This window comes from Doryrhamphus excisus, linkage group LG20 (assembly GCF_037039965.1).
Source record: "Doryrhamphus excisus strain RoL-2023G ecotype Guam linkage group LG20, RoL_Dexc_Guam_v1.1, whole genome shotgun sequence".
NCBI lineage: Eukaryota > Metazoa > Chordata > Actinopteri > Syngnathiformes > Syngnathidae > Doryrhamphus > Doryrhamphus excisus.
In genome coordinates this window covers 4,468,499-4,491,187 of record NC_136376.1, presented here as the reverse complement: position 1 = coordinate 4,491,187, position 22,689 = coordinate 4,468,499, and the positions used below count along the sequence as shown (strand labels likewise).

General features: G+C 42.7%; 1 protein-coding gene across 4 annotated transcripts in view; it reads right to left on the bottom strand.

Annotated features, from left to right (window-relative positions):
- The window catches only part of akt3a (AKT serine/threonine kinase 3a), a 47,702-nt gene that overhangs the window by 20,118 nt on the left and 4,895 nt on the right, over nucleotides 1-22,689 (bottom strand). For all 4 annotated transcript variants that reach the window (XM_058059292.2, XM_058059291.2, XM_078787242.1 and 1 more), the window contains exon 2: nucleotides 20,948-21,373. In XM_058059292.2, the coding sequence (XP_057915275.1) occupies nucleotides 20,948-20,993 (46 nt within the window). In that variant the 5' untranslated portion in view covers nucleotides 20,994-21,373. The remainder of the gene's footprint in view (nucleotides 1-20,947; nucleotides 21,374-22,689) is intronic.

The window sequence follows — 22,689 nt, the reverse complement described above, 5'->3', positions numbered from 1 at the left end:
TTTTTAATTAACTGTTCCTCCAGCATACACCTGGTGGAAATAGACGAATGGCATCTGTGCACAACACACACAAATCTGGGTAACAGCTCTGATCACCTTTTTTCGGGCTAATTCGCCGCGAGAGGAGAATAGGCGCCGCGTATCTGCACGCCTTCTATTTGAGACATCCATTTAAAGCTGGAATGACAGCAGGCCACACTCGTTAGCACGTCGCGGAAAAAACACCTGCTCCGCCGAAGGGACCATGTGACTGCGGGCCCTGCCGGTACCTCAGAGTCCTGTCGGCGGTGGAGGTGTGTGTGTGTGTGTGCGTGCACATAGCAGCTGATTCGAGCCTCTACACAGATAAGGAAATGCGGTTAGGTGCCAAGACATGGTTGTGATTGCTGGAAAAAAAAATCACACGTTTCCCCCCTTCTCAGTCTTTATTTTTCTTCTTCTTAACAACTCCACCCACTCAACCCCCCCCCTCCCCACGCATATTTCCTCCTCTTGTCCTCTCAGTAGCAAAGCATATTCTTTGGATCACTTGCTGCTGATAAACAGAACAATGAAAGCGGCTGAACAGAAATAGTGAAGGAGAACACAAAGGACTGCTAATAAAAGCACCAGGGTGTCATTATTGCTATGTGTGATTAAAACAATACTGTACTATGCAAGTGTAAATTAGGCTTTGCAGTTTTTTTTAGTGATGACTGTATGTAAACCCCAAAGTTACACTCCACTTGAAATTTGTCACACAGCTCCATAAAAAAAAAAAAATGGAACTTTGAGGTGATTGGTCGAAACACCACAAAATATGGTACATTTTACACATGCGTGTAAAATTAAGCATGAAAATAAAACACATTATATAAAAGTATGTCCATTAGCAGCTGTGTATAGCAAGAGCGTTGAACCCAAGAAAGTATTCATGTGGCCTAAATGAACTCACAACAAACCAGATTGGAGGAAAAAAGCTCAAATGGATGAGGATGAGGAGAAAAGTTAAACTGATAAAAACTATAATAAAACTGGCAGTGCCGAGCGCCTCGCTGGTCCAAGTCCAGTCATTTCTCTGAGTCACTTTCAAGATAAAGTGTCCAAGCGAACGCCTCTAGCTGGCCACTTCATCGCTCAGCTGTCCAGCACAACCGAAAACATTTAAGCAATGCGTCTGGCCAGGACTGAGATGCAAGTGTGTGTTTTTGTGCAATGTGGGTGTACGTGCTTGTCCACTGAGGGGCGGCGGGGGGCAGCCAGGGGTGGCACAGACGGAGAACAGAGATGGACAGTTGTCCGCGCTCAGCTTCCAAACCAACAGAGGCACACACACACACACACACACACACACACAAGCTAAGTAGAGCCGATCCAATGGTGTTCTGTCGAGCAATCCCGTCTTGGCCCGGCCTGTAACGAGTCCAGCGAGCTCTCCCACTCTGGACAGCTTGTCTGGGGAGCCACATGTCTCTCGTTTGGACCACTGCAGAAAAAGACAACAGCCGGTTTCCTACCCACACCATTTCTCTCTCTTTCCCGCTCGGACTTCAGTTTCATTTAGTTGTGCGCACAAGGTTTCCTTTTCCCGTAAGACCAATTAGTCAATACTAAACTATAAGGAGCTGGAGACAACAGGAGTCTTTTGTTTCTTAGAACAGTGGGACAGCCATGATGGAGGAGAGTGGTGTGATCTGAAGGATCCAAGGAACAGGAGGAGAAGAAGAAGAAAGAAAGCATTTTATTGGAAAGGCTTTCAAGATTTAATTGGCTTAGGAAACATAGGTAAAATAGTCCATCTAGTAAGATGTCCTTACTTTATTTACCTTCTAATTTTCTTGTATGGGAAGTATAAACAATTTCCACAAAAATATTGTGGCATGCGTTTAAGATCGTATAGCAAGGGTCTCAAGCACGCGGCCCGCAAAGGACACTAGTTTGAGTCCCCCACCTTGATATGAAAGTTTAATGTTAGTGCGGCCTGCGCAAGTTTGATATGGATGCCGTATGGTATCATGTACCCAGAAAAAATTATTACGTTTGATTAATGTTCATGTTAAAGGTTAAATAACTGTTAATAGTTATCCTCCCTATCCATGTGGAAGTGGTAAGTTTTTGGCTATTTAAGTTTAAAGGAAATAACTTGAAGGCTACCGTTTAGGTCGCTAGCTCTCTAGTTTGCGAGTTAGCATGTGTCTCAAGACCCTGCAGTTGCAAAATATGTTGTAAATAAAGAGTATAAATGTGACTATAGTCGTGTTTTGTCATGTCTACAGGGCTCTAATAATGCTTTGTTCATTTTAATCTGAAAAAATAATTTGTCTACCCACCAACTATATGTTGTTTCTTATTTACCGTTTTATTATTATTATATTTATTTATTTATTACGGATTGATTTTCTTTATTCTTGATTTGTTTATTTGTTTTTCATCTTATTTTTTGTAGAAAAATAAAAAGTAAGATATTTGAGAACTGTGGAATGTTTTATCAGAGCTTTTCTTGTAGAAAATTGGAACCAAAGCGAAGTTTTTTTTTATGTTTTTGTTTTTAATAAATGCATTTTTTTTTTTTTTGAAAACCTGATGCTGCCCAGTCTCACCCAGACCCTAGCTCCAGTGTCCCCCAAGTAAATTGAGTTTGAGACCCCTGCCGTATAGTCATCCCTCCCTACATTATGGTTTGAACATCAACAAAATTAATGAATGATTGCTTCTTCGTGGTTGACTATGGGACTATGGGAAAAGTCATCGAATAGGGACTAGAATTATCCGAATAATCGTTACAGAAGTCAACAAAACTTTGGGACTTGACATAAGGAATGTGAAGGTGTTGGCATGTCATTTAGTAGCAGCTTGTAGACTCTGCATTCAGAGACAGAGATGAATCAGCTGCGACTGCGTCTGTTCCAAGCTTTCTGATTGGAAAATTAGGACAACACACGGACTAAATGTCACTCAATTAGAGGACTGATTAACCATTCATCTCAGCGCACACAATGAGAAACTGCAAGGAACCAGAGAGAGAGAGGGCGGGAGAACAGACAGGTAGAAATGATAAAAGCTGAACTACAGCCAGCCGAAGAGAAATGAGTCACGCAAACTTCCGGCACACCGTCTCGCACTCCTTCAGGACGCCACCGCACCGCTGCTGCTGGGTTTTTTTTTGTTTTTTTTTTTAGCAGGCAATGAGAAGAGGCGCGAGCAGGGGGAAAAAAACCTTGATGGCAGAAATGAAATAAATAACTGCATAACTATGTGAGCTCACCAGCCATTTGTTAATCAGCCCGAACAGGGATTTAATTTAATGCTTTGGCCGAGGCTGGAGCTGATATGCAGATGGTGCAGAGACGGAGCTGGGTGACTGGCACGCTGGGAGTTGGAGGGATGGCGGAGAGAAGGTTGTGCCATGTACATGCATATGCACAGCAGCACATTGGAGGAATGTGTTGACTGTTGTATCAATACTTTTGTCCATATATACTCCATATATATATATATATATATATATATATATATATATATATATATATATATATGCAGGTGTGAACTCTCTCACAACAGGCACAATAAATCCTGATTACAATCCCTAATAAACCCCTGCAATTTAATAATAATTTAGCTTTCTGTAACACATTTATGGTAACCCACACAAGCGCAAGAGTCTTATTTATGTCTTAAATAGTTAATACAACTGTAAAGTTGACTATAGGGGTGTTAGTTCACATCTATAGGGCTCTAATGATGTTAAATACTGTATTCAGAAGGTTGTAAGCAGGTTTTCTATGCTGCAACTACGGAATATATTATATTTAGAAAGAAAAATTCAGAAATACACTTATCACAGCAGGGACCAGAACCAATTAACCACAACAAACAAGGGATTACTGTATGTGCATTTTAACAAAAAGTTATTATGGTTAATGGACTGCAGCAGTAGCATCAATAAGGGTCTTTGTTTGGTTCAAGATTCGACCCTTTGAATCCCCTGGCTTAGCACAGGTGAAGTCTTTTTTTGTCCTATGGCCCTCAGGATCTTCTTTTTACGACATCTAACCATGACAACAAAAGGGTTTGCTTGTGCATTCCAACAATCCTGTCATGATCCAAGAGGGAAAGCCGTTTTGCCTTTGCCATAAGCAGTGTGAGACAGTGAACGTCTGACAGAAAATGACACAAAAGACAAAATTCAGTGAATATTTTGAGGTTTTAAAGCTATGGTCTTAAACTTTAGACCTGCCGGTGAATGTCATTTGAGTTGAAATACTCAGGCTCTGATTTACAATATACTTATAATCCATCAGTGCAAATTCCGAATGCTTGTAATTGTAAAAAATTAATTCAGATGTATCTCTGGGACAGCTCCTAACAAGTAATCTGAACCTGAAGGTCATAATCAACTGTGCACATCAACAAACAGAAACAAGAGGAAGGGCGAGGTGAACAGGATACAAAGGGCAAAGGAAGCGCACGAGAAGGGGAGTAGAGTGTGAATGAAAAGCAAAGACATCACGCGGGATTAAAAAGTGGGGGGATTGTGCAATAAATGCGTGTTAAGTATGCTTAAGCGCCACAACATTGGACATGTGCTGTCGATGAACAATTTTCCCAGTCTCCAGGCTATTTCCGTATGTGTTTAGCCTGTGTGCGTGACCCCGACCCTCCCACGCGCCCCTTTTACCCCAGCAGTGCTAACTCCAGTCTGCTCAGACATCTTAAGGAGAATCCTGGCTCTTTAAAGCAAATCCACTTAGTGCGCATAAGTCTCATTAGCACATCGGGCTTGGTGTAAGTGAAGTGAATTACAAGCTTCAAAATGCGTTCACCATCATAAATGACACAAATTTGTGCTACTTTTTAGATGGGGTTGAATGACAAGATTCTTAAAGTTATGGTCGCAGCTGGGTTACAAGTTTTGGATGACATGCCCGTGGCACAGGGGGCATCGGGCAAAAGAGGTGGGACTCTGACGGCTGGTCACGGGGGTGGCCAGATTGAGTGTAAACCCCAAGGGAGTGTGGTCATCCCTCAGGGGCCCTGTAGAGATTTCACCCAGCCAGCTGCACACAGGCTGCACCTCCTGGTACGCTATTGCTGGAAGGTTGCACTGGCCCTGGTGCCCCTCTGCTCCCCCAGCTGGTACAGAGGGCACACAAACAAACACATACACCATCTCAACATAAAGTGTATTATGAAAAAAATATTACCTATTCAACTCATTTGTCACCCTCTTCCTTAAATAGACCCTTCATTGAACCATTCCTGAAGTGCACATCTATTGCAGTACCACTACAATCCAGTAGATGGTGGTGGCTCCCTGGAGCATGATGTCTACCCTGTGATGCTCCACTGATAATCCCACTTCCTGCATTAGTGTATGTGTGTGTGTGTGTGTGTGTGTGTGTGTGTGTGGTTCCTAAACCACACCAGGATTAGTGTGGTGTTAGCATCTTAGCTGCAGGGCTGCTGCTCAGCACCACCTGTGCCAGACAGGAGGCTTTGGCCCGTTTGTATGATTTGGATTTACAGTAGTACAAATCTAACACAGCTAATCTGGAGGACATTTAGACTAAATGTAAATAATACAAATGGATGGAAACAGTGCATATTAAAAGACGCGCACACACTCTTAAATAAGGCAACCATCACTGGACTGGTCAGTACTGTAAATACAATTTAAGGCTTAGACTTTCTACATTGTTTCTTTTGAAGTTTTAACTTTTAAAAGAACAAAAACACACACAAATAACCACAAACATGATGACAAAGAAGCTAAAAAATCCAAAGCTTAAAGATGTGGCGTAGAAAAATCCAGTAAAATTAGGAATGTCACGCTTCCTGTGTTCAGAACATGTGTGTCCAATGTGATTAGTGCTTGTAAAAACACAGTCGGCAACAAACTGGGTTCCTGCAGTACAACACATCCCAATGTGTTGGCAAGGGGGAATCTAATTTGAGCTAATGGTGAGCTTATTTCACACCAGAGACAATAGTTTAAATTTCTAAAATAACTCGGGATGTACTGTAATGGAAGACCCCCCCATTGAGATGCTGTAAGAGTTTCTATGGTTAAGGTTTATCACTCTATGAATGGTGACATTCACATTTTGCTTGGATGATGCCATGCATATGAATGCCACATGACTGGTCTTGAATGAAATTCTTCTATTCACAACATGCGAAAAATGAATTATGCACAAATAAGTGAGCAAATGAACTTCCACCTTTTTCATGTGACATTCATACACATTTTAATTTCAGAATTCATGCTCATATGGTTTCTACATTTCTACAATTGAGGCTGGCTACAATTCTATAATTCCTACATTTTTGATGACTAGATTAACAGTGTTCTGTGAAGGGTATCACTGTGTGCCGATGACCGTAGAACATGCTACAAAGCACCATGCCGTGGCCAGGTTACTGCCTTGGCTGCTCAGTACAAAATGTCCAAAGTGAAAATAAGTCAACATTAATAAAAAATGCACAAATCAAAATGTAGTCTTAATGTGAGTTAATGGCGAAAAAAATATTTTTTCATTTTAAGATAACACTAAACTTTTACATTTGAATAATGTTTTTGAACGTTGGCATTCATCAGAGGTGATAATTTTGTTATTTTGTATATTTTATTTTTAATGAGATTTATTATACAGTTGTCCTTTGTTTATCACAGTTAATTGATCCCAGACCAAATCGCAATGAGTAAATTTCTGCAAAGTAGGATTCAATATTAATGAAATACTTTCAGAGTTTTGACTTACTCAATATAGCTTTTAGCATTACAGCCCTGTAGACATTAAATAACACAACTACAGTCACCTGTACCCTCCTATTATTCTACACTACATTGCAACACTTGTGCGCAGGCTAAGGATCACTGCAAGCACGGTAGCATGCCAGTGACATGCTAACTAGTTGGCCTCCAGTGGAGAAGGCCAAATTAAGAAGCCAAAACCTTACCACTTCCACACGTAAGGTGGGAGGTGTCATGTCAGACATGCCCTGCAGTGTTAATGAATTGTAATATAACAATGTCTCGTCAATGTAACAATGAAATGTCGCATTGTGGGGCGAATAAAAGGCATATCTTATAACCGAATACTGACCAGTGACCAGAATACGACATACATTATGTCTTGTCTTTCAACAGCTTTTGACTGATAATGGGCCAAAAACCGTGATAGAGTGAGGGAGTGATGTTTCAGCCGTGAAGTGGTGAGGGGGGGGATATGCTGTGCATCTGTAGAGTTAAAAAAGGCTTTATGATGCCAACACTTTGACACCGGAACAGATTATTTGACTTTCCATTATTTCTGGTAATGAATATTTTACAGCACATCTCACCCTGGGGGGCCGAAAGGCATCATCAGAATAAGGCACGGATGACTGGGAGAGGACACAACTGTCCAGCTGTTCCCTACAACACTGCGTGTGTGTTCGCTGGTCTTATAAACTGGTCTGGGAGGGACCTTAACCAGTCCAGACCCTGGCCAATTGAGCAGTGGTGAACAGGTGCAAAGCTTTCTGCATGTATGTGTGTGTCAAAGTTGCTATTATTCCAAACTGGTTGGCTCTGTATTATTAATTCAAAAATGCTGGGGTTAAGGGTTGCGGGCAGCAGCTGGCGTTACGCGTGCATGCGTGTGCACAACTTAAGACCCACTGATCTTTTGTAAAGCCCGAACCCGCCCTCCAACCGCTCACCCAACACCCCTTGTTGTAGTCCAAAAGCAGCAGTAAAAAAAGCATTGTGCAGTTGATCTCCATGTCTGCCTGTAAACCTATACACAACATGCATCTCTGTGCAAACACACACGCGTGTGTGCGTGTGTGTGCACGACAACACAAAAGCCAAGCGCCAGAATAAATAAGTACTATTAACAAAACCCAAACACACACACATATGCAGTCAATTGATGTGCAGCACACCAAAGGAGAGACACTAAGTGCTCTCCAGCTCGCTAACTGCTGTTTTCAGCTTTTGTGCCGTACCCCCCCCCTCACCTGTTTGGCGGCTGTCTGTCAAGCCACATAGTTACTTTTTTAATCCAGCCTTACAGTTGAAAGCAATTAACACAGCCCAGCCGTGTTGTCTGTTGAGTTCAAGGAGGTACATCCTGCGTTTATGAATGACAGCATTACAGAAAGGAAGTGATGCTATGACAAACGCAACATGTGGCCGCCTCAACTGATTTATTTTTTTTCCCCCTCACAGTCATCAGTCACGCTCCATTACGCATAACTAATAAGCTACTCAGACGAAAATCATATTTGTTTTGGTTCGTCTGCTGCCAAAAAAAGCAAACCTTAATGCTTAAAAAAAAAAAAAAAAACATTTGGAAATGTGGCTTGCTGGTAATTACGTAACATCAGCTCACAAATGATATCACCCGCAGTGTGATTACGCCTGGTTTAAAGCCGAGGTGACAGACAGGTCCATCTGAGTCAAGCCGTTCTGTGTCATTGTCATGAGAGCTGGTGTTTGTCGTGTTGTAACATCCATCTGTCGGAGAGGTCCTCTGTGACCACAAGTCTCCATCAGGCAGGACATCACTTCAGGTTTGAAGACAAAAAGGCAAAAACAGACAAGACAACTAACCGCAAAACTATAAAGAAAAGTTGATAACCCAGGCTTTTTTTCATTATTTAACAGTTACAAGCTAAAGTTCAATGGTCACAGTCATTGTTTTGCTATAGAAAATGTAATTATATTAATATTAAAATATACCAGAAATAAGTGTGCATATCTATAATGAGCTGGACTATTCAAACTACAGATATTAGTGGTTAAACACTCAAACAACAGAGCAATATCTCAATATGGCAGATGTTCTTCTCCAACATACACCCAACACTACAGTAACAGATTGTACTTCCGCTGTGTAAGCATCCGTCCAAAGATTGCTTATTTAATTAATGAAAAACGACATGAAAGGTGTGTTTAGTCCTAAGGAAGTGACAACTCTGTGTACCAATCAAAATTAGTACTTTAGCAGTACGTTTACCTCCACCCATGAGGCACCGCACCACGCCACAGCATTAACTGCACTCAATGTCAGGCTGTCTAAATGTTATATATCGGGGTATTGTCCTGAACGGGGTACCAAAAGTGTGTCATTGCAAGCAAAAAACAAACATTTTAGTCAGATTTGTCAGGTGCGTCTTACAGCTGGTTCTGAGGGTTACATAGATCCCAGAAGGGATTTGTCAACAACTCCACTCGAGAGAGAGACAACTCAAAGACAAAGTTGGCTGTCCAATCAAAGGTACGTTAATTCCACAAGCAAAAGGTCAATACCCAAAAAGTCAGTACAACAAAACAAAAGTAGCCAAAACAACAGTTTTAACGAGGTCAAAGGGCAGGTAGGGTTCGACAACAATGAGGCAAGAATCGAGAACGCTAAAATGAAATACAACAAACTGGTACTGAACTGAGATGCTAAGGAGTATAGGGCAGGTAATGACAAACACTCCAGGGTAGGTGGCAAACATGACAGGATTTGGGTCCACTCCTCTTACAGATGCTCTCCAAAGCCTAAAGTCTTTGAGGCAGTCACTTGGCAACTCTATAATTCATAGCTCTATAGATTTTCTATAGGATTAAGAGCCAGCGACTGGCTAGGCTACTCCAGAATCTGATCTCACCAAAGAGCTTGATAAAAAGGGACTGATTAGTGTGATCTGTGACTGTGGGCACATAACCAATGTGCGGGGGGGGGGGGGGGGGGGGGGGGGGTTGTAAAAACTTACAAAAATCAGCAGTCGATCATATTATTATTCCCCCCCACTGTAAATTGTGTTCTCTCACTTAACCATGGTAATTTTGAACACATATTAATACAGATGCTCTAGACATACTGTTAACATTGTACTTATTTATTACTATTTTTTTTAATGAAGGCATGTATTTAAATGACCAGCGCTTGCATTTGTGTGGCACAGGAGTACGAAGCCAACGGCTGTGCTAATCCCGTCAGAGACAGATTACAGGTGGAAGGGCAATAAATAGACTTGAATATCCATTTAATGTGGCATCAGCATGCAGCTCCACTATGAAGTAATGCGTGACGTCCAACATGGAAGCTGGAGCCCTCAAGGCTCCTAGTGCTCCATCCAAGTGTAGCCTTTAGTAGCTGTTTAACCTTTGATTGACACGCTTTTTGTACACATTTTATGTTACACAGATCTAACTGAAATGGCAAGATTGATTAAAATTTACACTAAGAGAAAAGGTTCTTCCGAGGACAACAGCCAAACTTTTTTATCAGCCGGCAAACGGTAATCTGGTGGCCTAAATCAGATAGACCAAGCCAACCACCCCCCTCAGGCTAACCTGCCTCCTCTAATCAGTCCAAAGCCTCCGCGAAGCAGCCAACCATACCTCGACATGTTAGACTACGCACTGTCCTTTTGCTCTAATCTGCGCGGCGGCTTAAGTGGTCAAAAGCAGTGATCCAGTTTGAATAGCACACTTTTGTGAGAAATGCAAATCACATCCCGAGAAACAGTGTCAATAAAAGAGTCCATGTGTCGGAATTTAGTTGTGCATGAACCGATACATTTGCTTTTATTTTCCTTTCTTTACACAGACACCATAATGCAGTAGTGAAAGTGACACTAATAGCAGTCTACTGCACATTTGAATGCATGCACCCAGACTGACTGATCACACGTTTTAGGTCAGCACTTTGATCACCCTGAGCTACAAACTAATCCCATTACTCAACCTTTCTTCATTGAACCTCATTTCAATCCTCTGCGCCCATCAGCACTCCATTCATTGATCCCTTCATTCATTTATACAAGACTCCACATTAGTTCATTCACTCACATCATCCATTAATCCATCTCGCTCGGTGTTTGTGTGTGGCCTCTCACCAAGATTCTTCCCGCATCTCACTAATGATTGTAATGACCGGCTGAGTGTGCAGAGAGCTCCGGTACTGCTACCTCATAGGACAATCAAGTTTGAGGGACAACTCCCAGAAGCAATGACATGCAACAGAGCTGGTAAAAGATGGATACATATGGGGAAAACTGTAAAAAGCTTCAGAAGTTAGAAGTCATGCACTTATCCTGTGCGCGACCAAAGTTCGATTCTACAGTGTTTTGACTGTAGGCTTTGCAGACCAGCCTCGGTCTGTCTGTCTGCATGTCAAACTGTCTGTCTGCCAGCATTCTGTGCAGTGTAGAGTGAGTCATTCTTAGGACAATAGAGACAGTTTGTAAAGCCACACTGGAGCGTACACTTCCTCCGGATGTGAAAGAGGATGCCATTCATAACAAAGCCTGCAGTGTCTGCCTGTCTGCTGCCACCCTGTACATCCACAGGAGTTTGAGAAAGATAAGATAAACTTTATTAACCTTCTGGAGTCCCTTTCATTTTCCCATCCTATCAGGTCAACAAAAAAAGTCCACTCCCAAAAACTGTTCTAAAAACATAACACGTCGCATATTTTTCTCTACCATTTTGCTTAGATCGCTAATAAAAAAATACTAAACATGTAAATATTTGTATTATTTTAACCATCTGAAAGCCAATTGTGATGTGACAATGATGTAATTGTTTTTGCTTAGAAAAAGCCTAACAAAATGAATTATTTTCTATATAATAAAATGTTAGCAGAATGAGTTCTCTATATCTCAAAGATCAGGATTCAGATTCAGATCAGATTCTAAATTTCCCACCTTTTTGGGTCTCTCAAGGACAAAAAAATACCACTGACTTCCGTTGAAAGCGCCATTCTTCAAAGCATTGTATTTGGACAAAAAAACATGGATTTTTCAAATTTCAGGGTTTCATTTTGTTGAAAAATAGTCCAATTTGGAATTACAGAGAAACACAACCAGGACCTCCAAAAAGTGTAGAAGTCACAAGGAAGAGGTGTTGTCTTTGGAAAAAGGCCAGGAAATCACAAAAAACTGCAAAAAAAAACCACAATGCAGATTGGACAATTTTTGTACTGTATGTGACAGTTTTTTCTACTAGAAACCCCCCATTGACTTCCATTATAAGCACCATTTTTCAATACAAACGTGCATTTTCTAATTTCAGTATTTCATTTTGTTAAAGAGTCCAATGTCTAATATCGACTGTTTAGAATGAGGTTGAACAATTTTCCCATTGTAGGTGATACGTGTTTCCTATCGTACTTTGTGAGTGTGAGTTCCTCTCTGATTGCTCAGTAAATATAGTAGACCATCATGACTAAACAAAGGTATGGGAAACAATGAGGTCTATGCATGTTCTGTGCACGCATATAAAAACACTACATAAATGGACTTCTAAAAACAACAAAGAAACTTGTAATTCTGGAGGCTACATCTATCGTCCAATAGCCTCTGGCAGAATGGACATCTGGGCAGCAAAAGTGTGTTGCTGTGGCTACTCTTCAGACTTCCCTGGGTTCCATAGAAGTGGTGAGAGTCATTGTTCATGATAGAACGCTAGGCAAGATCAGAACTCTCTTTGATCACCTCCCTCCTCCAGTGTAGCGACTGATGCCCACAACTGACTCAAGTCTTTTTGATAAGTTTTTCAGCCTGCTTTTATCCTTCACCTTGGCTCCAGCTCCCCAAAACACAAAGGCAAAGAAGATGGGTGCTGGCCACAACTGACTTCTGGAAGATGTAGAGTACCTCCTGAGGAAATACAGCACCTTTTGTGGAGTGTCTCGCTGTCTGTGGCTGTTTGCGGACCACTCAATGAGGTACTTCAAGGATGTTATCTGCTCCACAACTCTACCGGCGATTGTGATTGGCAAGGGCGTGACCTTGCTACAGCTGGAACTGACAACCATCTCCTTTGTTTTTTACACATTCAGCTGCAGTGGGTTCTCCCCACACCGCATCAGTCATTCACCGGTGTTCTGTACTACTCCTCGACACAACTCATTATGGCGGCATCATTGGAATATTTATGTAGAGGACACGACTTGGAAGAGGACATCAAATTTGCAGTGTAAATGGTGAACAGGAAAGGAGAAAGCACCCTATCTTGCTGATCAGTACTAAATATTCCACTGCTATAGTAAAGTGGAAGCGATTGGGAACGACAGCAACGCAAACTGGTAGGCCACGCGAGGCCACGTGACAGACTTACAGAGCAAACTTCATGTGGCCTTCAAATTAGCAGAACATAGATCTTCATGGTATGGGTTTCCATAGCCATAAAGAAAGCATAATATAAGGACATTAACTTCATTGGTCAAAGATTGCCAGTCAAGTTGTTCCCCTCACCCCCCAATATGCTCAACGTTGGTAATGACGTTGGTGATGGCGCTGGGTGGAGATCTGTAGTTAGCTACATTTACTGCAGGTGAGATATAAATTAGACGACTGCGTACAGGTTTAAGCTGCAAGGTTTCATAGATCTGAATGTTTTCCGGCATACGGACTGTAGATTGTGAGGTTTGTGCGTATGGCATGTTTTAGAAATGAATCCACACAGGGGCAACTCGAGTCGTCCCGGGGTGAAGTCCCTCATATTGTCTCCTCACCTGCACAGTAGTGATGTTGAGAATGGCTGTGCTGCCAGTGGGTGTGGAAGAATTACAAGGTGAGATGGGGGTGAAGATGTCATGTCGAAACAGAGGGGTACACAGAGATGAGACAGAAGCAGGATAACAGGGACCGACAAGGAGGACAAAAAAAAAAAAAAAAAAGGCTGTGAGTTTTGTTGACAGGCCGTACAGGAGAGAGAGAGTGGGAGAGGTGGCAGCGAGGAGGACTGCAACACCGTAGACAGTGGTGGCTGGTGATTGATATCAGGGACCTGGCACTGCCACCTGATCCAGCTGGCTGTCCAGCCAGCCAGCCAGCCTCAAGCGAGGGTGAACCCGTTGAACTTGCAAAGCCAAAATGGCCGCCTCGCTACACTGCACCCGGTGAACCCCGTAGCGCAGTTTGATACATAGACATACACACACACACACACACACACACACACACAGTGGAGAGGATCCAGTTCCCAGAGAGGCGAAAGACTCTGAGGGAGGGAGAACGATGCAGGATGAGAGGGTGCACAAGGACAGATCTGCCGCTATCATGCAATGTTGCCGAGGTGCATTAGCCGACGCAAAAAACTCCATTTGCATAACGGAGGATGTTGAACTTGCATCACACATAATGCATTCTGACTGAACGTCTCCATGTTGAATGTCTACAGTGGTGCCTGTGCATAATGCAACATATTCCTGACGGGATGTGCATTCAAATTAAGGTACACATATGGAAATGAGGAGCAAAACAAATCCAGTGCAGCACACACAAACACACAGATAGGAACTAAGTTGCCATATCTAGTGAAGTCAGACTGTAGAAGTACCCAGACATTAACTGAATTTGGACGGTACAAGGTATAAAGTACAAATCCCTTGCTGGTTGCATTGGGAGAAGTTTGTTGTTCTGTCATTTTGGATTAAAGTTAACAGCGACTACCCAGGACTTTCCACAATGGCGCTGAATAGGTTGTTGCCATTCCAAGGACTTGAGTAAGAGTGGATTCTCAGCATGGACTACTACCGAAATGGGACAGTTTTTTTGGTTGATGAACTTTACGATAACAGGTGCCAGACATTGTAATGCATGCATCAATATTGTTGATATCTACATCCACCCCCTTTGATTGTAGAACGATGGCCACCTGTTGCTCTATTGTAGCAATATCTTCTTCTCCTCCTTCTTCTGTAATCAGCTGCACTGGCATTAGACCTGTGAGTAATGTGCGTTCCAGTCACAATCACATTGTTCATGAACTAAATCATCAATACTGCATATCATTTGTGATATCAGGCGATCCTTTTCATCGTTTTCAGGGCTCTACATTAAAAACAAAAATTACTTGCCCATGGGGAATCCTTAAGGTGAGAACTACTTGCCCAATGTAAAATGAAAAGACTGCCATAATGATATCATCTAATTTTTGTGGCATTACATGAGAATCTCAAATAAAGATGAAATGATTATCATTTCTTGTGGTTGTTTTCCTACATAGATCATGACGTTGCATGGAAATCTGGATTGTCAAGAGACTTCTAGGCACTTTGCCTTGATAAATAAAAGTACATTCATGATTGAATAAACATTGTGCTTATTAAATAATAAATGACAACACAAGTTATTGGGTAAACGCTATTGGGGAAGCGCTAGATTTTGTAGCTTGTGCAAAATCAGCACTTGGTATTGGATCTAATCGGTGGTGTTTCATTGTGACCGCTTAAAATTGTCACAGAAATGTGATTCACTCACCTGTGCCATCATTTTATTTGCTGCCGCTAATAAAATACTTGTTTAGGAGGCACTGTTTCATCACTTTTTGGTGTTTTCCTTCAGAAGTTGTTGAAGAATTAGACGATGTTGGCAGGGACGCCATGATAGATGTTTTCGTCGTCAAACGATCGCTGATTGGTTGATCGCGAACAAGAACGGGTGTGGGTAAAACGCGGACTGCGGACCGCGGTCTAAATAAACTATTCTGATTGGTCCATTTCAAGATTTGCAAGAATTGGTTTGCAAATTGCAAATTACCATCGGAACTACGCAGTCAGTGATTTACCAACACCCAACAAGAACCGCTTTTAAAAAAAACTCTTCGGAGTATGGCATGCCAAAGTGTACTTGCCGGACAGGAATATCACTGATTGGATTTACTTGCCCGAATTTTGTTTTAACTTGCCCCGGGCCATCGGTACATGGTTAATGTCGAGCCCTGGTTTTGTGTCCTCTCCCCCCCAATTAGTCCGTCAGAAGTTTGAAGGAAACAGGCCAGCCTGTGGGCTCCGAAAGGTTAGGGACCACTGATGTCAGACAGAGAGCGCCAAAATGACAAGGTTTATATTGTCCACTGTTAATTGAACAGTTAAAAACCAAAGTCTTTGACAAGTCCTCTCAAATCCGATGATGATCCGATGGTGTGGCTCTTCCCTCCCCTCCCTCCGGGCCATCTGCTAACTGCTGTGTGGGCCGATGCGGCTGGTCGTAACAGTATCCTCAGCGGCAGAGGCTGACTGTGACCTCGGCGGCCTTGCTTTGGGCTGACAGAAGGTAAACTCAGGAGACGGGGTGGAAATGAACTTTGCGTTCAGACGTCTCGATCGGGCTGAAATATCCTTGCGGTTTCTGACGGCGGAGAGGAAGGCGACACTTTCACAAGGAGCGTCTCATATGACCTGCAGCTCACCACAGTCCTTCCAACTTTACAGCATCTATCATTCAAAGTGGGTTTTTTTTCCTTTAATCATCCACCCTTTATCTCTCTGAAGAGAACACGATTTTGAGCATTGGTTATTTTACCTTGAAAGTCTGATTTATTCTACATCCACAGCTCTTTTCTTTGGGGAAGATAGAGAAGTGATGCATCTGAGTGCGTTCCTCACTCTCCTTTAATGAAGACAGGAAGGAAGTCATCACTTGGGCGGCTGAAGGGGGGGGGGGGGCTGTAAAAGGCTGGGTCATCCGAGGACGCACCGTTGCAGAGGTTATGCTCTTGATTATTTGCTTAGAAATATTTATTTTCCATAGAAATACTTTATAATGCCAACCCTCTAGAGAGAAAAGGACATGATCAGACTCTTGTCCCCATAACTTGTTGAAAGCCGTATTCTTTGTATTCTACTCGTTTGTGCAGTGAAAGGACGTATCCCCTTTCATGGTGAGTTGCAGTAACAGGAAGTAAGTTACCACACAAACGGACGTTAGTTACATGACAGGCTGATGAAATAAACTGTTTAAATAATAATTGATTTTTTTTTTAAACTATTGTTGGCATATTCTACATTTTCAACTTTTATACTAAATACTTTTTGTATTTTTGAAATGTGGTACTCTTGTTCTAAATGATGTGGAATGGTTGGTGTGTTTTTAAAGTTAATATTTAGGCCACTTTTAGATCAAAGAGAGAACGGCACAAGATATCCGTGAGCTATTTGCTTGCTAAACCGGGACTGCTGTTCAGAACCTTTTGTATGTTTTTCTTAAAAATGGCAGCCAGAAAGTGTTTTTCGGATGTAGGAATTGTGTATCAAAAATAGACACCAAATAGGCACCGATTTTATGTTTTCTGGGGAGATAAAGACCTAGCTCCCGGTCTATGCTCTTGCCATTTTACAGACAGCTGTTTCATGAACAAAACAAAGTTTGACGCCAGATAATCAAGAGCACGTAGCAGGTTGAAGGGGGAGTGTCACTATGCAGCTCTGAGCGGTTAAGTGGGGTGGGGCTGGAACCGATCCTCATCTGCAGAATCTGAGTGTTTTGGCTAAGAAGAGCAGGATGCAGATTTACCCTGTACAGTTCCTTCAGATTTATTAAGTATTTTATTAAAATAAACATAGTGCCCATCTGGGATGCAATAAAATAAAAATTTAAAAAATAAAAAACTCAAATATGCCTCAGCATAACACTTTTGAAATTTAAACAGCAATCGTTTGGTTTCAATCTATTGTGAAAACACATTAAGTAAAATTGTTTTGGTTCACTTTTTGGTACTTGATCAACGTAGGGAAAACATAACACTTTGTGTCCCCAATGCTTACAGCTTTATGCGTAAACAAAAGAAATGGCATGCAGTCGTGTAAATAAGATGAATAAAATAAGGCTATGACGTTTGTTAGATCTGTTGTATAAGAAATGTATCCTCAAATGACTTCAGTTGTGCCCTGGTACTACGTGGAAAATAAAATTAACTTGACCGTCTAGGGGGATGGCGGGTGTGAAGCGACCCCCATACAATATATAACAGTAAAAGAAGCACTGATATATCAACTATGAAGTAGGTTTCATTGAGATCCTGTGCAGCTCCCTTAAACAAAAAGGTATGTAGGACACTGACGGGAAAGATGCTGATGTTCCCACAGTCTTTAAGAAGCAGTCCGTGCAAGTATTCCGGGTTGGCTCCATACATGGTGAAATGACCCATCATAAAATGGCATTCCGTTGACTCTGCAAAAAGCAGCTGCCTTGCAACAACAACAATCGCCACCCAAGTGGGGAGAAGGAGGAGAGAGCACAGAGAGGAAAACGTCAACTGTGCAACCTCGAGCGACTGTCTACCAAAGTGACAGCTGTGACGTAGCTACATCCTTTTCTGAATTACGCGGAAAATTTGTCCATTCATGTATTGGTTCATGGTTTTTTACATATTATATAAAATTAATGTATACATCATTAATGTATATTAATGCTCTTATTTCATATATCGGCCAATATATGTAGCTGTTATCTGCCAATGTATGGATTTTTTCAGCCCTCCAATATCTGTGTCAGACCCAAGAAATGTCAGTTTCTAATATACAGTGTATATATATATATATATATATATATATATATATATATATACTGAATATATGCTGATGACTGTTGCTGAAAATGCATCTGGGGGCACTCACATCAAGGTCCTGTTTGGTCGGGCAGAACTCTGCACCACAATAAAATAACTTCAACAGAGCCATAAAGGGAACACATTTAATTTCACTACTTCATTAAGCAGTCAAACTTTAGTAACACTCTACAGACAGCTCCCTCTAATCACAGTTTCTGGACAAATTAAGGCTACGTTGTGGCAGATTTGCACCAAGCTAGAATGGGAACAGGAAGACCTTCATTTCAGGGGAGCATGTGAAAATTTACTGGTGCCCTGTGCATAAAATTTACGATTGTGTCGTCATAAATCTGTCGGGTATAAAACCCTCTATAAAATGATGATGAAGATGTGTGACCTGCAACTTTAAGACTCTCCCAGCAAACATGGTGCACAAATTGACACACTGTAAACACTAATGTAAACTCACATATTAGATTGTCCATTTTTTTTTTTTAATCCTCACATCGCCACTTGAATAATGGTTTCTCCCAAAAAGTGTGAAACTAACCAACCAATAAAAACATGTTTTTATGGGACCATGTTTTTAAATGAGGCTCTTCTTTGGTTATCCAAGCTCTATTTCAAAACATCCAGTTCAGACAAAGAGTCTCTCTTTGTTTTGAAGTCGCCATTACTTGATGTACTTTGTCTAGACTGGACTTCCAACATTCTCTGTGTAGGAAAGAACAAAGCCGTCTGTACTTCCTCAGAAGGCTTGCGTCCTTCAACGTATGCAATAAGCTGCTGTAGCTAGTAGTGGTGTGCTGGCGCAGCGGCCTCAAGAAGAAGGCCGCCGCACGCCTGGACAAACTGGCGTGGAAGGCAGGCCGTGTCATTGGCATTGAGATGGACAGCCTGACATCTGTGGCACGGCAAAGGTCACTGAGGAGGCTCCTTTCCATCATGGACAAGCAGCATCCTCTCCGACAGAAGAGTAGTTTCAGTGGCAGATTACTATCACTCCACTGAAAGATTGAGCAGATCGTTCCTTCCCCACGCCGTGCAACATAAGCTGGACTTATTAGTTATAATTACATTACGAATTGGATTTATTGTAATTATTGAATTATTCTTTTCATATCTTGCCCTTTTGTTTTATTAAGTGTTACATTATTTCTTAGTTAATATCTCTTTCGGTTAGAGCCGAACCTTCTGTTTATCCGCTATATTTGTGAATGAATAAATATTCACATTCAAATGAATAGCTCTTAAGAAACTATATTCTGACTACATACTTTTTCCCCTGTTGTCCTCGCCTCGTTCTTTCACTCTGTCGTCACGTAACTCCATTCAGTGCCAAACAAAGAGCATTATTTGAAGAAGAGAGAGAGAGAGGGGAAGAGAGAGAGAGAACAGAGCCTTCCTCAATGTGGAAACGCAACTCAAAGCAGTCATAAAAGCAAAGCAGTCTGCCTCTGTAAAAAATGCTGTCTAATGACTAAGACTGCAGCCTTTGCTGTATCACTACCCGGACAGTGACTTAGCACCTTGACCGTGTTCCTGTGTGCACATCCGCACAAACACAAACACACAGATGATATTAATTTATTCATTCATTCATTCATTCATTCATATTCCTGACATGAAGAAAAACCGCCTCAGCGCCACAACCTGGATCCCCTTCTCTCTCACTCACTGACGAACACTGCTGGCGCTGCGTCGTGACTGGAGGCACTGTGTTCTTTTTAATATGCGTAGACGACCGTCTGAGGATCACAGCGGCATGGCTGGCACGCAGCGAAAAAAAGAGCGTGTGCGACCGTATGTGTGTGTGAGAGCATCCACCTAATGCGCTAAGAAGCACTTTGATGCCCAACAAGTTCCCCCGCTGTGCAACAGGGCCGGCACTACATTACCCACAAGCCCGCTGTCTGTTATGCATCGTGTCACTTCCTGTTCAACAGTTTGTGTTACAAATTCCAAGGCTCCCGTCACATAGCGGGAGGATGACGCCGATGGAAATCCCCCCTCGTGTTTAACTACAGATGCTGGGCTTCTGTTGAACACAAGAACCCTGTCACCCCCCTGCGGTGACTGCAAAGTAAACTTACTGAACTTACAGGAACTATCTGAGGAAGCGCCACCGTTGCAACACATGCTCGCCATCCACTATTCATTTCTATTCCGTTTGTATTCAGTTGAGGCCGTGAACAGGATATGTTGTCAGTGCCCCCCCCACCCAACAAGCCCCCCCCTCCGCAACCTTGTGTCATATGACTCTGTGTGACATTCAGAACTAAAGACAAGCTGTTTTAATGAATTCCTCAGACATATATAAGCAAGTTAATGTCAGTCTATAAAAGGATGCATTCTGGCCGTGACAGATCGTTTTGCAGCTGCAGTGTGGCCGCATGCTTTGTGGATGTTCCTAACTGCACACATTCCCATGCACAAGCCAGCCAAGCCCATAGTCATGAAGAGAGACATCCATGTTTGGTTGCCAGACAGCCATGTGATCACACACACACACACACATCCTCCCACCAGCACATGTGGACCGGCAAGGCCACAGCCTGAGTCTAGACATCAGGGGAGAGGCAAAGGGATGAGGATGATGATGATGGCAAAGAGAAGAGGAGGAAGAATGAAGGTACTGGATGTACTCACCCCGTTTCTGAAGCCATCCCTCTTTAACGACGGTGACATCGCTCATGGTTCCTCCACGCCGAGTGTGTTGCCGCTACACGCCTGCTCCACAGAGAGCGAGAGGGAGGGGAGGAGAGGAGGTTGTGGAGGAGGAGGAGGAGGAGGAGGAGGAGGGGGGGGTGGCTCTCCCAGCCTCGCGTCACTCTCCCTCCCTTCCTTCCTTCCTTCCTTCGCCGTTCGCCCTTTTGTTCACGTGGTCTCTCGCTTTCTCACTCACCGACACAAACACTCAATGTGCGTGTGTGTCGTCGTGCTTCGTGCTGTGGCTTATCTCCCCTCCCGCTTCGCTTCTTCTCGTCGTCGTCCTCCTCCGCCGCCGCTGCCGCCACCACCTCCTCCTCTCCTGTTCCCTCTCCAGACCTTCCTCCTCACCGGCAGTGACTCAGCCTGGAAGGAAATGAAATGAGAAAAAAATAAATATATAAATATGACTAAAAAGTAATGTTTCATATCGTCTCCTGAGGCCTACCAAGCAAGTTTAAGTTATCCAGGATCACTTCTTCAGTTTTGCGGCTTAACCAAACCAAACACTGAAGTTGTGGGATAAGCGGATAACAACTTAGTTAAACTAGTTAAATCGGGATTTTCTTCTTATCATGAGCGAGCTTGCGTAAAAGGGGGGCAGTGTTAGCAACAGATGACCGATCAAACATGCGCAAAGAGCACTGGTAAATGTGGGAAACGCAAAACGACCAAAACGACCACCATATAATTGGAAATGGAACTCACAGAGACCAACAACAAAAGTGATACACGGGTCTATGTCCTGGCTACTCAGTACAACATGGCCATTAATTAATCAGACTTTAAAATCATAGCGATGAGTGGGCATGCTCTCTTATGCAAATTAGCCACGCAATCGTCTTGTTGTTAGCCAAGCCAATAATAAAATATTTCACAACAATACAACTTTATGATGGTGACAGTCTAACTCTATAAGGCGTTTCTATTTTCATTATTTTCTCCACCGTATTGACCCATATATTATCCACAAAAAACGTGTCTTACATTCTCCAGATATACTGTATTGTATACATGTAAAACAAGCGAACCAGAGCTTTTCTTCCTATCACTCTCTCTATATAAGAGAGTCAATGTGGTGACCACGTCTTGTAAGGACGTACGCGCTGTCCTCAAACATCATTTCCCCAGTAATGCTACCGTGAATTACTGCTGCAGTCCTGACGAGACGTATACCGACAGTGACTGCCAGAGAGATGCCTCTCATTCATACGGTGATGGTGTTGTATAAAATCCAGTCTACCATTGTGTGCTATTTCTGCGTGTGGAATCATTTTGCCAGCGTGCGTGTAGGCTGACTCGTCTGCATGTGTGGGCGGTGGGAGAGCATCTCAGGACTGTGGAGTAGGGCTTGCTTGGCTATAAATAGCAGAGAAATAGCAGTTAGGGATGCTCTCACTCTCTCTCTCTCTCTGCCCAAAAAAAAATCTCTGCACCCAACTTCATCACCATCTCGCCACCGCGTCTCTCCCTGCATTGCTGGCGTGTTCACCTCAAATGCACCCTACTACACTGTATTACACAACACACCACGGCACTACAATGTTCCATTCGGCTTGAATGGGGATAAGCGTTACGGCGACTGAGCTAACAGTTTGAGCTACCTCGCAAGGGTATCAGTATTCAGATCAGCTAGCGTCTGCGCTGCTGCTGACAACTGGGGGGGGGGCTGCAGCGTCATG